This window comes from Myxine glutinosa, chromosome 4 (assembly GCF_964187855.1).
Source record: "Myxine glutinosa chromosome 4, kmMyxGlut1.1, whole genome shotgun sequence".
Taxonomy (NCBI): domain Eukaryota; kingdom Metazoa; phylum Chordata; class Myxini; order Myxiniformes; family Myxinidae; genus Myxine; species Myxine glutinosa.
Genome location: NC_136264.1, coordinates 181,449,547 through 181,467,384, shown reverse-complemented (window position 1 = coordinate 181,467,384; position 17,838 = coordinate 181,449,547). Strand labels below are relative to the sequence as shown.

Below are 17,838 nucleotides of genomic sequence, written 5' to 3'. Positions count from 1 at the left end.
CATGTGGCCGAGAGGCCTGCCCCCGTCTGGGTCAAACCACAGAAAGGGACGGTCTGCCTCCAGGGTTCCGGCCACTTGCGTATGGGAGAATCAGAATGCGCCTACACTCTCCCCGGGAAGCTGGGACAAGGGAGCTCGGGGATTACATTACGAATAGTACTGCAGGATAAACACAACCACAACATAACGGCTATAACATTCTCTAGGGGGGTTAGTAGGATTAATGGGGTGGTAAAGGGACTCCAGTGCTTATCCACCCACCTGGTCCCACCCCATGGGACAATGTTTATATGCGGCGACAAGGCTTACCCCTATTTACCAAATAATTGGGGGGGGCACATGTTATCTGGGTTCAGTCCTTCCTGACGTTGAGATACTGGATGAGCTAGACCCAAAGTCCTTGGACAGGCGACATAAGAGGTCAGTCATGAACGAAGATGGAACCACTAAACTACACGGGAGCCTATGGGAAAAGGTGTTAGGTTTCTTCTTCCCAGGTGCGGGCACAGCCATGAACAGCTTCCGGATAGACAAATTGGCTTTGGCCCTAGAAAAGGTGGCAAACGACACCGCTACGGCTCATGACATACTATTGGACACGGTAATTCACATGCGTACAATGGTGATGCAGAATCGGGTGGCTTTGGACATGCTCCTGGCAGAGAAAGGAGGGGTATGCGGAATAATAGAGGGAAAATGTTGCACTTACATACCTGATCCATCCGAAGGAGTGTCAGCCGCAATAGTGAGACTAAGGGAAACTAGCCACGCCCTGACGATCGATCGGATCGCGCGCGAGAACTCTTATAAATTTAGCTGGCTCACTGACTGGTTCCGGGGATGGACGGGCACCATAGTGAAGTGGTTATTGACCGCACTGGCCGTGATAATTGGGGTAGTAATTTGGGGGGCACTAATGAAATCTCTAGTCCTCCTCTGTATGAGAAAGTATTTTACAGGATGGAAAGTGAAGAAGCCGCCGACAACGACTATGGTTCTGACCACAAAAGCCGTCGACCTGAATGGGTCCTTCAACAAGGCAGATGTGACCGGCGCTCCAGAAAATTGTATTGAATTTTGTGATGACTGTGATACTTGTGTTGAAAATCCCATGTGGGAACTGGCTGCTGCCTGTAATGATGTTTGTGATGACTGTGATACTTGTGCTGTAAACCCCTTGCGTGTACTGGCTAACGCCTCTTATGTATTATCTCATGGGCATGATCGTTGATTAACTTCGAAGATCTGCAAGGACCGCGTCTGCAAAGGGTGGGGGGAGCAAGTTCCGCAGGGGAGGTTGCGGGCCCTCTGGCGGGGCAGAACCTCATCTGGACCAGACGCCTTCGTTGTGGATCCGAAACGTTAATGGACTTTCATGTTCTGAGCCCTCAGGTTCCAAGCACGCACCACACGACACGTTCCCCAAATGTACGGGCGAGGCGCTATGTGCGCACGGTATGCCCTTGGGAGATACCCGCATTACACGATTGTCTTTCAATAAAGCCCGATGCGGCACGTTGTCTCTTGAGATACTTTGTCTCGACGAGACAAGAGGAAGGGATGTCAGGTCGCAGATCTGTTACTGCTTAAATGCCCTGTTATGGATGTCGTCCGACTAATATGTTATGTTATAAATGCTGTTTAAAAATGCTATTTCATAAAGCTAATAAAAGGTTGCCGCTTCGCTTTAGTTTAAAATGAGAAAATACTCGCTTCACCCGTGCTGAACGTCTGGCCTCATTGTATACGTGTGCCCCTTGAAAGCTAGATAAGCCTAAGTCATAAACCTTCTCTCTTCTCCCAGACGGCGCCTCAAACCGCGGGCAGGAGAATGGATAATATGCGCGTGGAAAGTGTAACTTTACGTAGGATGCTTGAATCGTAGACATAAAGCCTTTGATAAACTGCCAAAACATTAACTATATTTCGTATAATCACAGCGACGCTTGAGTTACAATAAATATGCTTTGAATTTATGTTTAAATGAGAAATGTGAACTGAAGGTGCTTTTAACACCTGGAACTCATCAGAACGACCTCATTTACTTTATGGTCTTATCGGAACCAAGAATGCAATCCCCCTTTCAGTGAGTTATATTTTCTGTCACCTCGGAGCCTTGAAACCACATCTGGTCCGGATCCTAACGGTGCGTGCTCCACTCCCCCAAAATGAAAGGACGGATGACGGTGGGGGCTCGGCCCACTAGGGATAACGGTGGGAGGAACTCTCGCCAGTTCCTTTGTTCTCTCGGAGATTTTCTGATAAAGCGTGTCCCTATATAAGTGGACTGTGAATCAATGTATTTTCAGGAAGGCTAGACGTGGCATGAAGCTGGTTCGTGCTGTAGACGTCTCAGTCTCCTCCAGATCTGTATAATTGGTATTTTAATAAAGTTTCGTCATTCTCAATCTCAAACTGTTGGTGAGCTTCTGTTACGATCGGTGGAGGTGTTCCCCACAACTGTACTAAGGTAATGTCTACCCCCACCCCCTACAAACGTAACAATACTTTATCAAAAATATGCAAAATATATTTAGAAAATAAATCACATGTATGGGTTGTAGTGAAATCGTATCCGTACTGAACCCGGGTGGGGATGCTCGCTGCTCGCTGTCATTGTTGTCCCCACTAGGGGCGTGACTATAAGACCCGTTGCTGTGTCAGTGCTCCGAGACTTCTCCCTTGTGACATGTTACATCGGTAGCCTCGTTAATGGTACGCCTTTATAGAATATCTAGCTTGCTTGCATTGACTGATATGAATGGCTTTATGAGATGTCGCATCGTATGCTTATTGTGTATTTCTACTTACAGGAATGATCTAATGATCTAAATGCAATTAAACCAAACCGTTGGACTAAAGTTGTGCGGACCTGAATGGTTTTCCACAACACTTAATTGCATTTAAGATCTGCTGACATGGCTGGCAACAAGACGTTGACGGTGTCCATTTTCAGCGCCGACCCACAAGCCACGGACGGAGGCTTGCAACTCAAGCACTGGCTCCGACAACTGGAGCATCTCTTTGATGAGCCTGAGACCGCTCCGACGCCTGCCGCGAAGCTGGCAATATTACACTCAAAAATCGACTACCGGGTCTACCACGCGGTCGCTCAATGCACGACGTATGATCTTACCATCGCGGAGCTCAAGCGGCTTTATATAAAAGAAAAAAGCCCTGTGTATGCGCGTTATTTGCTGCAGACGCGGCGGCAGCAGCCCAACGAGCCTATGGATCATTACGCCCAGGAGCTCCGGCAGCTCATGCTGGACAGCGCCAAGGAGCCACGGACTCCCGAGCAGGCTAAAGATGATCGACTTTTAGATGCCTTCATAGCAGGGGTCTCCTCCCAGGAACTACGTCTCAAACTCTTGGAGAAGACCGACCTGACCTTCGCTACGGCGGTTGAGCAAGCGACGGTGTATACCGAAGCGCGGATGCAATCGAACGCCTATGATCGCACGCGCCTTTTGGCGGGCACCTCACTACACGCCCGGCCGGAGAGTACCACTGACGAGGACGTGGATCCGCCTGCTGAACTCCGGGAGGCTCCGGAGGATGACCCTACCCTGACAGCTGCCGTTACGACCAGCAGACCCAAGGCCTTGCGCGGGGCCGCATGTTTTTTTTGTGGAGGGCCTCGTCATGCCCGAGTCGTGTGTCCGGCACGTGACGCTATTTGCCATTTGTGCTCGCTAAAGGGACATTACGCGAAAGTGTGCAAGAAATCGGCACGCGGCTCGCGGCCCTTCGACTCGCGCAGCCGCGGTCGCGCAGGCGCGGCAACCTTGAACGGGCTTGTAGCAGAACCCACGAGCCCAGCGCCTTACCCGACTTCGAAGGGGAGGGCCCCTCTCCGCGGCCCGCTGGGCGCGCAGACAACCTTGACTGGCGCCACCGGACAGCCACCAACGTCTCATTCTCCATCGGGGACAAAGGCCGCGTCCTTGGCCAAACCTCGAGCCACGCAAGGGAAGAAACAGCTTTCGAATACTACGGAAGCCTTTTGTCAAAGCGACCAAACGAAAAAGGCGATTTCGAATACTACTACGGAAGCCTTTTGTCAAAGCGACCAAACGAAAAAGGCGATTTCGAATACTACGGAAGCCTTTTGTCAAAGCGACCAAACGAAAAAGGCGATTTCGGCTACAACGGAAGCCTTTATCTGCCAGGAGTGTCAAAAGGCGATGCCAAATACTACGGAGGCCTTTTCTCGTCGGATTTTGAATCGCGAAACACCGGAATGCTGGGGAAAGCCCTCTGATGACGATAATGGATTCCCCATGGTCAACGCAGACACCGGCCACGATCGCAAAACTGCTGCTGGTGTAGGATCCACCCGCGAGGCTGGTCCGACCCATTCGGGGGGCTCAGTCCCGCTCCCAGCTGCCTCGTCTGGCCTGGCTCAAGCCCTTATTCCCCTTATGGTTGAGGGCCATTGTGTTCAGGCCTTGGTGGACACCGGATCTACGGATAGTTTTATCGACCAGCGACTTGTGCTCAGGCATGGATGGCGGATCGGGCGGTCTACGAGACGGATCTTCATGGCTTCCCAGGGACTCCGGCTTAGCACAAAAGGGGAATGCCGATTGAAACTAGTGCTAAAGGGACGGGTTTTCCCTGATGTACACCTTATGGTTTTACCCGCTTTATGTGCTGATATTCTGCTAGGACACGATTTTCTTAAGCTGCATGGACGTCTGGTAATGGAGTTCGGTGGGCCTGACACTCTTGTTGTGGGGGCGGACGACGCGCTAACGGTGTGCGCCCTAGCGCAAATGGACGTCCGTCCGCTTTCACTGTTCCCCAATCTAACCTCCGACTGTACCCCTGTCGCGGTAAAATCGAGACGCTACTCTCGCGCGGACATGCAATTCATTGCGGACGAAACGACTCAGCTCTTGAAAGACGGCATCATAGAACCTAGTAGGTCGCCGTGGCGTGCCCAGGTCTTAGTGGTGCGCAGTGAGGCCCATCGCAAACGCATGGTGATCGACTATTCCCAAACGATTAACCGCTTTACACAGCTGGATGCCTACCCCCTTCCGGGGATGGACGCGCTAGTGCAACAGGTGTCCCAGTATTCGGTCTATAGTACTCTCGATCTCCGTAGTGCGTACCACCAGATCCCTATCTCTAGGGCGGATCGTATCTATACCGCTTTCGAGTCGGGGCAGCGGTTGTACCAATTCACACGATTGCCCTTTGGGGTGACGAACGGGGTCGCTTGTTTCCAGAGGGCCATGGATGACCTCGTTGCGCGGGAGCACTTAACCGATGTTTTCGTCTACCTCGATAACCTTACGGTTTGTGGATATGACCAAGGGCACCATGACGCTAATCTGAAGCGCTTCCTTGAGGTCGCGCAACGGTATCACTTAACTATGAACGAGGATAAGTGCCGATACTCCCTACGCACCATAGATCTTCTGGGGTACACCGTGACCCATGGCTCTGTCTCTCCGGATAAGGAACGTCTGCGACCTTTGCTCGACATGGCCCCTCCCTGCGATCGGGCGTCCCTGAAACGCGCCCTTGGGCTGTTCGCCCATTACTCCAAATGGGTGCAAAATTTCTCCGCGAAACTTCGCCCCCTTGTGGCCTGCGACACTTTTCCCCTGAGTTCGGCCGCATTGACGGCCTTTGAAGGTCTTAAGACCGACATCGCCCGAGCCGCCGTAGCAACCATCGACGAGAGCGGCTCGTTCGTCCTCGAAAGTGACGCCTCGGATCAGGCCATCGCGGCGACCCTCTCCCAAGGGGGACGTCCCGTGGCTTTCTTTTCACGGACTCTTACCTCCGCTGAGCGGCGGCACTCGTCCGTTGAAAAGGAAGCGTATGCGATCGTCGAGTCTATTCGGCGATGGCGCCCGTACCTACTCGGGCGGAGCTTCCAAATCATCACGGACCAGCAAAGCGTTGCGTTCATGTACGACACCTTACACGCCCAGCGCATTAAGAACGAGAAAATCACTCGCTGGCGTATCGAACTCGCCGACTTCTGTTACACCATCAAATATCGCCCAGGGAAGGATAACCAGGCCGCCGATGCCTTATCGCGCCCCACTACATGTGCTGGTATCACCTCGTTGGAGGGCCTACGGGTGCTGCATGCTACTGCGGGCCATCCCGGCGTAACGCGTTTCGCTCATTTCGTGCGGAGTGGGAATCTCCCTTACTCGATTGACGATATCCGCCGTATCTGTCGCGACTGCGCTATCTGCGCGGAAATCAAACCGCGTTTCTATAACCCCCCTATGGGGACTCTGGTGAAGGCTACACGCCCGTGGGAACGCTTGGCGATGGATTTCAAGGGCCCTTTGCCGGTGTCGAGCGGCTCTCGCTATCTGCTCACTATCGTTGATGAGTACTCACGATTCCCCTTTGCTTATATGTGCGCGGACATGACTGCTGCCACGGTGATGCGTTGCTTACAGAACTTGTTCTCAATGTTCGGTTACCCGGCCTATGTCCATACCGACCGGGGTGCAGTCTTCTTGTCTCAGGAGGTGCGCGGCTATCTGCTCCAAAACAACGTTGCGTCTAGTTACACCACGCCGTATAGACCCCAGGCTAATGGGCAGATCGAACGCTTCAACGGGATTATCTGGAGGGCCGTCATGCTCCATCTCCGGACCCACGGCCGGGGCCTCGATAAATGGGCTTGGTCGCTACCTGCGGCGTTGAACTCAATCCGGGCACTCCTGAGTACGGCAACTAACCAAACTCCCCACGAGCGTCTTTTCCACCACCCCAGGAGCTCGGGGTGTATACGGTCTTTGCCCAGTTGGCTCGCTGGGCCCGGGCCGGCCTACCTTAAACGGGCAGTTCGCGCGAGCAAGTACGACCCCCTTGTGGACAAAGTGCAGATTCTCCAGGCTAATCCTGAGCATGCTCGTGTGATGACGTCTGATGGTCGTGAGACTACTGTCTCCGTTCGTCATCTTGCCCCTTGCGGGGTCGACGACCTTAGTAGGGAATCGGACGAACCGGTCGAACCCATCTATGAGACTATGACCTCTCCCGACGCTCCCATCGCCGATAGTCCACCGACCCTCCCCCCGTCGGGACTGCCCGGGTCCGACGACTTGGCGTTACCCCCTTCGTCACCCGACCCTGTTGACGCCTCTGACACCGGGGATACAGGGTTACGAGACGCCGTACCCGGGGAATTTCGAACGCGTGCTGGCAGAGAAATTCGCCGCCCGGCCCGCTACGGTTGGGCCGACTGATACTCCGCGCCCATGCTGACGCTCACTCGCTTTTAGCCACGCGGCCGTATAATTCTGACGGGGGGTGAATGTAGTGAAATCGTATCCGTACTGAACCCGGGTGGGGATGCTCGCTGCTCGCTGTCATTGTTGTCCCCACTAGGGGCGTGACTATAAGACCCGTTGCTGTGTCAGTGCTCCGAGACTTCTCCCTTGTGACATGTTACATCGGTAGCCTCGTTAATGGTACGCCTTTATAGAATATCTAGCTTGCTTGCATTGACTGATATGAATGGCTTTATGAGATGTCGCATCGTATGCTTATTGTGTATTTCTACTTACAGGAATGATCTAATGATCTAAATGCAATTAAACCAAACCGTTGGACTAAAGTTGTGCGGACCTGAATGGTTTTCCACAACATGGGTGATATCATAAAATGGCCTGCATCTTTAAATAAATAATAAATGCAATTTATCCAGAACTTCCAGAAACAATCAGGTTCCTTACCACCAAGGATATGTGTTCAACAATCATGCAAGTGTGTGACCAGAAAGTGCACTGACAGCATATTCAAAACAGATGATTTGGAACAAAAGTGTACAAATGATGTAACAGTAGATTGCAGTAAATCTGCAGCAAAACAGACGATTCTCAATTCCTTTTAATACCTAAACTGCAGTAAATATTTTGATAATACTATTAAATGGAATGACTGTGAGCGGGGGAGTTACTGAGCACTTGTGACTATCATGTCTGTAGTAATGACTCTCCAGACAGTCACAAGTGCTCAAAATTCACACCGCACTACAAATCTTATCTGTACTTTGTTTAGCACTCGAGGGTGTAAATGTCAAGGTCTTGAAGTTACCTGACTGCTAATCCCAACCAGCAATATCATCAGGAAGAAGAGCACTGCCCAGAGACCTGGAAAAGGCATCATGGTCACCGCCTTGGGGTAAACGATAAACACCAGCCCTGGACCTGCAAATGCCAGCATATGTTTGCATCGTGTATAATTAGGTTCCACAACATGATCTGTTATAAGAATCACACGATTATTCTGTGATCAGGTGCAATATTACAGAAACGAATGGTAAAGCGCACTCCCGGTGCAACAACTGCTAAAACGTGATTGCAAAGCCAGCAGAAATACTTGTATGAGCTTTAGTTTTGAGAATCTTAGACTTATGTGCATTTTCTGATGATAATAGTTCATGTGCAGTTGTTGAGACTCTTTGCAATTGGTTGGAAGACGGCACTGGACTTAAAATGTACTGCTCTTATTTTTTCTTTTGTTACAGTCTAGGCTGGTGGAAAGAGAGGGGAGTGGACACCAACAGCAGGGTTGAGGACAAAGATAGAGGCGGACTTGCAAGAATAAGGGATATGGGGAAGAATGAGGGTGAGGGGATGACACACAGGGTGGACAAGATGGATACAGAAGCAAAATCTTAGGAAGGGACTACTAGAATCTTGGAAAGAGGTGGCCTTGGGGAAACCTAATGGGGTAGAAAAGATCATGGTTTTCGATAGGGGATGATCAGAAACGGTGGTGAACAACTGTCTTGAAGCTCTCGAAGGAAGAATGAGATTGAGGGAAAAGTGGAAGCTGGTTCCACAGGTGGGGAAAAAGAGTAATGAATGAGTGGAGGTGAGTAGCGATTCGTAATTTTGGTGTTTCACCAGAAGAGCATTGCTGGCAGACCGCATGCACCCTGCCAAAACCTAGGAGGGAACTTTTGGACCTTCACCGGAAGGGAGTTGCTGCCAGAATGCATATTCCTTGCTGATACGTGGGAGGGAGGGGGGGGGGCTTTGTTTCCTTTTGATGACCTTGAAGGTCTTGGTTTCCACCACGTCAAACTGAGCAAGGTGTAAGGTGGGGGCAGCAGCTTGGAAGGGAGAGTAATACTTTGTAAAGTTGTGGATGAAAGCTTTGTAGATGGATAAGAGTTCAGATGTGCCAAGTTAAGACTCTGCACGGCAGAAGATTGCCACTCAGAAACTGGCTTTGGAGGCCAACTTATAAATGTGGTTTGCCCAAGAACGATCATGGCTGATAGTGAAGCACAAATCTTTGAAGAACTCAACTTTTTCAAGAGGATTGTTAAGAAAGTGGATTGAAGAGTTTGCCAGCAAGAGGGTCCTTTCAGATAGACAGAGTGAAAGTGTGAGATTTGACAAGATTGAAAGACATGTTACATGTGTTTGACCAGTACGTATGTGGTGAATCAGACGACATCAAGCCAATTGCTGGCGTGATACACACAGCTGTCTGGCCGGGGCGGTCCCTGCGGAGATGGGTGTTATTCCATATGTAACCAGCTGTGAGAGTGGGAGACTGCCATACTTGCGGCTATGACTCTTGGAGAGCTAGATAAGAGTAGTAATTTGCTGCTTAGTAGTTTGCTTCATTTTAAATGTATCGGGATGCTTTGCTTGTGTCATGTAGACGAATGTTATGATATTGTGTTATGTTTAGATGCACCAGGTCGATTGCAATAAAGCCTCCTTTCTTGAGAGAGGTCTCTGGCTCTGATTTCACAACAACGTAATTATATCAAAGTCTACAGAGAGGGAAGTGAAGGCCTTGAAGAAGCATTTGCAAAATGTCTTTGTCCCATCATAAACTGGTTGTTGGAACATATATTGTTGTTGTTGTTGGAAATATTTGGAACATGGAGCAGGTTTGGAACATTTGCAAATTGGAACATGGAGGAAATGGATATGGGCTGAGGAATGAAGATCGGAGAGGATTCTTGAGATTGCCCAGACCCTTGAGATAGATATTCCTTGTGATGACAAGGTTCCGGAAAGGAGGAGGAACATCTATTTCACCACACATGTGGAGGTGTGCATCCCGATTTGGAATAGCTACACCGTATCCCTGCGCATCCTAAGAGGCGACTAAGGGTTGTCGTCAGGAAGGGCATCCGGCCATAAAAACATTGCCTCAAACAGGGAACCATGATTGTCATGGGGCCCGCAAGGCTAACCCCCGCTCTAGTGGGGAAAATGGCCTTAAAAAACGATCATTCATTCATTCATATTTTGTCTTTCCACCTCTCTAATCCTTACAACCTCAAAAGATAGCTAATATGGCAACCCGAATATTTTTTATACATCCCCAATGCGGTATATTTGTCTGTTCTATGCCCATCTGTTGCCAATTCACCAATTTTCTGTTGATAATCCTTCCTTTGTTGTTTTGCTCTTTCAAAACAGTTTCAACATTGTTATGCTTTAAAGAATAAAATCTACCTGATTCAGCAACATCAGAGATGTCCACCCCCTGTTCGTGAGCCATGAACCCAAGCAGGGAGAATATGACGAATCCAGAGAGGAAGCTTGTCCCGCTGTTCACGACTGAGAGAAGTAAGCAGTACCTGAAAAAGGAAGGATTCCTCTATTTGACCAGATGTAACTTTACCATTGACATGTATGTATTGCTTACTAAATGAAGATCATGTTAAATGCATTTTTGCAATGCCATATATATATATATTTTTTTGTATACAGAGTCGAGGCTCGTGAAAGAGCTAACATTTATCAAACAAACAAATCAAACAAACAAGCAAACAAAGTATATAAAAAAGGGGAGCGGTCGACAAGATGGGGAGAGAAGGGGAGGAAGCACACAAACACAACATTTGAGAGCAGGGACATTGGGAGATGTTTTTGGAGGGAGAGGGCCTGGGGGGAGGCAGGATAGGTATAAAACGCAAGGACACCAAGGACTTCCAGGGAAGAAGTCAAAAGTCACCTCATAAAAGTGGATCTGGGGTGAAATTAGCAGGGGTAGAAAAGATCAATGTTTTGGATTGGGGAAGATAAGAGATGGTGGTGAACAGCCGTTTTAAAGACCTGGAGGGAGGAGTGGGATTGAAGAGAGTGAGGGAGTTTGTTCCAGAGGCGGGAGAAAAGAGGAATGAAGGAGTGAAGGTGAGCAGAGAGTCTTGATTTTGGCAGTTTAACCATAAGAGGGTTGCAGGCAGATCTTGTGCAACCTGCAGGAATATTTGGGGTACAGAGCCCAGAGAGAGCTGGGGGAGCAAGGCCGGAGAGGAGTCGGTAGAAGACGGAAAGACCACCAACCTGCCTGCGGTGATTAAGTGAAAGGCCCTCGGAGATAGCGTCATCGCGGGAGATTCCAATGATTCTGAACACTTTGGTTTCAACAGCGTGAAGACGAGCTAGGTGTGAGGCAGGAGCACCAGCCCAGAGGGGAGAGCAGTACTCCATTGAGCTGCGGATGAAAGCCTTGTATGTGGTGAGGAGTTCAGGTGTGCCAAGGAAGGACTTCGCACGACGGAGGATGCCCAGTCGGCGACTGGCTTTGGAGGCCAGCTTGGAAATGTGGTTTTCCCAGGAAAGATCGTGGCAGATAGTGAGACCCAAAAGCTTGAGTGACAGAACTTCTTGGAGAGGATTATTCAGAAAGTAGATGGGAGGGTTGTCCAGTCGGTCTTTTCGGAGAGACATCGTAAGAGTGTGAGATTTGTTAGGATTGAAAGACAAGTTCCACTTGTTTGCCCAGTCTGTGATTTTGTCCAGGTCTGCAGAGAGTGAGGAGGCTGCAGACTGCCGATCTGAGGGATGAGGAATGGAGCGGCAGAGAGTGGAGTCAGCAAAGAGATAGAGAGGATTTTCAAGAGAGTCAGACACATCATTAATGAAGACCAGAAAAAGCACAGGGCCCAGAACACTGCCTTGGGGAACTCCAGGCTGAACAGCAAGAGGAGATGAGAGAAACCCATTCAGGGCCACACGTTGACTACGACTAGAGAGGAAGTCCGCCAGCCATGTGTGGAGATTTCCATGGTTACCAAAGGAGGAGAGTTTGGTGAGCAGAGCGGGGTGCCAGACCATATCGAAGGCACGTGATATGTCGAGGGAGACAGCTCTAATTTCCTGTTTGGCATTGAGGACCTCCATCTATTGTTGAGACAGCAGAAGCAGCATGTCCAGAGTAGAGTGACCTGGTCTGAAACCAAATTGATGATCAGAGATCAAGCCATTGGAGAAGAGGAAAGATTTCATATCCGAAGCAATGATGGATTCCATGACTTTGCTGATAATTGGGAGAAGGCTGATTGGTCTGTAGTTGCTAGGATCTGTTTTTGCACCTTTTTGTGCAAAGTGGTGATGTTGGCTGATTTCCAAGCAGATGGCAGTTGACCTTGAGCAAAAGAGAGGGTGAAGAGAACAGAGAGAGGGAGTGAAAGAGCGGAAGAACAGGATTTTAGGACCCATGGGCTGATGCCGTCAGGTCCTGTTGCAGAATCAGAGTCGAGGGTTGACAGAAACTTTTCCACCTTGTCAGGAGGAAAGGACACGGAGTCCAGGAGCAGCTGGGTACGACTGGGTATGGTGGGTACAGAGAGGGATGGGTTTGGGACACAAGATTTAGAGGCAAACACAGAGTAGAGGCATTCAGCTTTTTCACGTGCGGAGTCAGCTGTGTAGCCGTTTGAGGTAAGGGAGGGATGGAGGGGGAACAAACACCAGAAACGGATTTGACCAGACGCCACCAGGATTTGGAAGAGGGAGACAGACAAGAGAGTTCGGTCTTGAGAACGGAGAGATATTGTTTCCTGGCTGTCCTGAGGGTGGACACACACTTGTTTCGGGCTTTGTGAAAGGAAATGAGATTTCCTTCCGTTGGATTTGCTTTCCAGGAGACGAAGGCAAGTTGTTTCTGGGCAACAGCCTCACCACAAGATTCCGTGTACCATGGACGGGAGGAAGGGTATGACAACTGAAGACGAGATGGGATAAATCTGTGCATGAGAGAGAGCAATTTACTTTGGAAGAATTCCCAGGATGAGTTGATGTCAGAGGTGGTAGAGATGGGAGACCAGTCCAGATGATTGATGGCTGCTTGTAGACCGTGCCAGTTGGCCTGAGTGAAATGCCAGACTCGTCGACGCTGAGCAGGCTCCCTGAGAATGGTCAGAGAGATGTCCACTTTAACAAGGACATGATCAGATGATCCGATTGGAGCAGAAGAAGAGCAGCAGACATTTTCAGGGAAGTTAGTCATAACCAAGTCCAGAAGAGAAGATGCTCCGTTGACTGAGATCCAGGTTGGGAAATTGACAGATTGGGTCAGTCCCAGTGAGTCGCAGAAGTCCTTTGCTGAGGAGCCATGGCTGGTGAGAGAGGTACCCACACCCAGCCAACTGGCATGGTGACAATTGAAATCACCACATATGAGGAAGAGAGAGTTGGGATGAGTAGATAGAAGTTGGTCCATATTATCAGACAGCGAGATGTAGATGGAGTCATCACTGTTTGGTGGACGGTACAACACACATATGAACAAGAGGTGGGAGCGAAGGGGAAGCCGTAGCCAGAGGTATTCCTGGGGGTGAGGTGGAGAGAGTGCAGTGCAGGGCGAGTGAGGAAGAGAGTTTTTGATAAAGATAGCAACCCCACCTCCAGGACGAGGCTCAGGTCTATCATACCGGAGGAGGGAGTAACCCGGGAGAGATACTAAGGAATCAGAGACATCTTGAAGGAGGAAAGTTTCTGTTAAGCAGATCACGTCTGGTTTGACAGAAGCAACCTGTATGGAGAGATCAGTTAAGTTTCAACGAAGGCCCCGGATGTTTGAGGTCCATACCGTTAATGAAGAGGAAGGGGGAGCATCGGATACAGAACAGGGGGGAGGAGGGGTAGGGTAAGATGTGGAAGAGGTGGAAGAGGTAGGGAGAGCTGTTGAAGGTGTGTCAGAGATTTCAGAATAGCTCGGAGAAAGGGAAGGATGGGGCGGACAAAAGGTTTGATGGTGATTGGGTGAGGCACAATGAGGTGTTAGTTGAGGATTGGGAAGAGCGAGGCAGAAGGTTGGGGGAGATGGAGGTGAGAGTTGGAAGGGGGAAGAAGCGGGGAGGACGCTTTGAGGAGGGGGAGTGAGAGGGGGGAAATTGAGAAGAAATGAGGGTGGGGAGATTTGAAGGGGAGGGGCGAGGGGGGAGTTTGGGAGGGAAGGGACAAGGGGAGGGATTTGAAAGGGATGGGATATGGGGGAGATTTGGAGGGGAGGGGTGAGGGGGAGTCTTGGAGTGAGGGATGAGGGGGTAATTTAGGAGGGAGGGGGCAAGGGGGGAGATTTGAAAGGGATGGGTGATGGGGAGGATTAGGAGGGGAGGGGAAAGGGGGAAGATTTGAAAGGGATGGGTGATGGGGAAGATTTGGAGGGGAGGGGTGATGGGGAAGATTTGGAGGGGAGGGGTTATGGGGAAGATTTGGAGGGGAGGGGTGAGATTGGATTTTAGAAAGTGTACGATTAATGGGAAACGAACATTTATTGCAAAATGAGTTTCTTGTGACCTTCGAGTCAAAAATACGTTTAAGGACGCTGGATGGAGGATGGAGTGCAGGAGAGTTTAGGGAATGTAGAAAAAAGGCACTATAGGAGATGGCATTTTTTTTGGGATGAATAGGTTTGGTGAGCAAGTCAAAAGCAGCCTTTTAAAGAAGAAGAAGAAAAAGGTGTTATAATATACGACGGAATACAGAACTTGAGGGGAAAGTGTAAACATTGTAAGGTTAATAACAGTGAAAACTATCTGGGGAAATGGGGGAGAAACACGTGGTCGAAGAACGAACGAACGAATAAGAACGAATAAACGAATGAGAACAAAGAATAAGAACAGAGAAGGAAAATTTTTTTTTTTGTTTTCTTGTTTTTTTTTAGTTGAGATTTACACAAGGAAGTAGGCTATGGGGTGAAAAGACTGGGAAAACAGAGAACAAAAGTTATTGGAGCACAAACGACGGACCGCTGAGAGAAAAACAAAGCCTCAAGGTTGTACACTGTACAAGGCCTCAAGACACGACACGAATTAACACGATTTTCAATACAGGTATGAAAGATTTGCACCGAAAATCTTCCTCGGGACACAATATACGTACACACACCATAAAATAAATACAGTTATAACGAAAATACAAATGGGAACAATTACTTAACTTCGATTTCGATGGAGAGCGTGGAGAGCTGCGAATACACGAAACCTCGCCGGCAAGACCGGAAGCGGAAGTCTTTTGTAGCGGAAGCGTTCGCTTGTTCCGGAAGCGGCAGATTTTGTCATAAATATAAAAAATAGTCCAATTAAATATCTGCCAAGTTTAACATTGCTCGCACTTTCTGATATCCTATTTGTATAGGAGTACACGAGTATTCCACATGGAGGGCTGGCATGGAAAAAAAGGCCGCCCCATCAAGTATGTACAAAATGATACACTGAAAAGTGACGACATAGTGAGGAGCCACACCTTTTATTCTCAAACATTTGTAGAACCACCAAGACTGATGAAGATGCCAGTATACATTACGAAAGTACCAAATTTGGAGATTGCTTAACCTCTTAATTGTACTTTTTTTTCTTTCTTTTTTTAGTCAGCTGAGTACAATAATGGCTGAAGTGGTTACAATGACTCTAACATGAGGAAGTTTCCCCTTATTAGTCCCCTACCGGTGTACACCGGAGGGGACTATAGGTTTGCACGCCGTCCCTCAGTCCGTCAGTCTGTCAGTCCGTCACGCAAAGAACAGTTTTCCGGACTTGTTTTCTAAACGCTTAATGCTAATGATTTCAAACTTGGCACATGGTTTCCTCATGATAAGTTACAGATCAAGTCCGAACTTCACGACGTTTCGATCATTTTTGACAAAGTTATGGCACTTTGAACTTTGGGAATTCTGATAATTCTGATGATCCTTAACTCAGTGCCATTTTAAGTTTTAATTTCCTTTAAAAAAGATTTTCTCTGCAATAATAGGACCGATTGAGATCAAATTTTCACCATAGGAGGGACTCGGTCTGTAGAATATCTTAATGGTAATTATGACATCACAGGTCACGTGGTTCGGGCGCCATATTGTTTTTCGTGAAAAGACGAAAACCCCTTTTTCTCTGCAACGGCTGAACAGATCGAGGCCAAACTTTGCAGGCAGAATCGCATACCCATGACGAACAAAAAAGTCAACGAGCATGACGTCATGCGTCACATGGTTTCAGAGTTATGACGTTTTTAAGCATGAACCTTTGAAACCGAGCCCCTCCCTCATTTTTGATCCAATCGAGGGGAGACTTCACAGATCTGTTCCGCATGTCAGTCTACTAAAATGTCCTTTTGGAATTTGCGATAGCTCACGTGGTTTGGCAGATATCGTTAATTAAACGAACAGATTTAAAAAATGGATATCTCTTGAATTGCTTTATTGATCGACGTGAAACTTCATACTGTAGTAGAAGTCATGAAGAGTAACAAGTGTGCAAAATGTCAAGATGATTGGAAGTACGGTCTGGAAGCTAGAAGTTGTTATTGCGTGAAGAAGAAGAGGCGTCACGTGTGCGGATTTAATTATTTATCACATGTACAGACTGAAAGCATCGTTGGACACGACCTGTCGCGGTCATTTTAACCTCAAATAAAATTCTAATTTAAGATTTGTCAATAGCTGAGGTATATTAACAAACGAATAAAACAGATTTGGTCAAATTCTGACTTTTTTAACTCGATCGCATTTGACAGAGTTGTGACAAGCTGAGGAAGAAGAAACCTCGCATTGGCTTCTCCAATGTGCCATAAAAAAATGGATATCTCTTGAATCGCTAGTACCTCAGACCGTGAGTTGGTAATAATTTATATAATTCACACAGTGCAATACGTGCAGGCCGCTCCACGGAGCGACCTTGCGGGCTTATCAACGAGGCGAGGCGTGACACACGTGTCTCAGCATACCTCAGATCAAGTTTGAAAACCAGCATCAACCGTGCATACATTTGCATATTCGATCATTTTTGACAAAGTTATTGCACTTTGAACTTTGGTAGGGGACATGTATTGCAGCGCAATACTCAGAATGCTTGTTTTTTGTGTTTTATGTGTCGGTTTGACTTTTTGTGTGATTAATGTTAGCTCTTTCACAAGCCTCGATCTTGTATACAAAAAAAACCCGCCTCTGGAACAAACTCCCTCACTCCCTTGAATCCCACTCCTCCCTCCAGGTCTTTAAAACAGCTGTTCACCACCATCTCTTATCTTCCCCCATCCAAAACCTTGATCTTTTCTACCCCCACTAATTCACCCCAGATACACTTTTTTTTTGAAATTCCAACTTCTTTCCTGGAAGTCCTTGCAGTGTTCATATGTTTTATACCTCTCCCACCTCCCCCAAAGCCCTCCCCCTCCCACATTTCTCCCGATGTCCCTGCTCTCAAATGTTGTGTTTGTTTCCTTCCCCCTCTCTCCCCATCTTGTCTGCCGCTCCCCTTATTTTTTGTGTTTTATGTGTCGGTTTGACTTTTTGTGTGATTAATGTTAGCTCTTTCACGAGCCTCGATCTTGTATACAAAAAAAAAGAAAAAAAAGTGACTGTCTGTGGGGTGTTGCACACAAATCTATCGAGTTACTCGTATCTATGCTTACGTCAAGTTGTGTCCGAATTCTGGTGACGTACATGATCAGATTTCTCCAAACATCTCCATCCTGCACTGCTTCTCAAAGCTCTGGCAGAGACGGCTTGGTTGCATCTTTTACCCCATCCATCAGGCACATACAAGGGCTGCTTCTTCCTCTTCTTCGCTCAAACCATACCCAGCATGGTTGA

The 17,838-nt window shown here is 48.4% G+C and overlaps 1 protein-coding gene across 3 annotated transcripts in view; it reads right to left on the bottom strand.

The window, feature by feature from the left end:
• The window catches only part of LOC137416734 (sodium- and chloride-dependent taurine transporter-like), a 147,624-nt gene that overhangs the window by 41,960 nt on the left and 87,826 nt on the right, over window positions 1–17,838 (bottom strand). For all 3 annotated transcript variants that reach the window (XM_068102352.2, XM_068102353.2, XM_068102351.2), the window contains 2 exons: window positions 10,476–10,600; window positions 8,083–8,195 (listed from right to left, as the gene is read on the bottom strand). In XM_068102352.2, coding sequence (XP_067958453.2) covers window positions 8,083–8,195; window positions 10,476–10,600 — 238 coding nt within the window. The remainder of the gene's footprint in view (window positions 1–8,082; window positions 8,196–10,475; window positions 10,601–17,838) is intronic.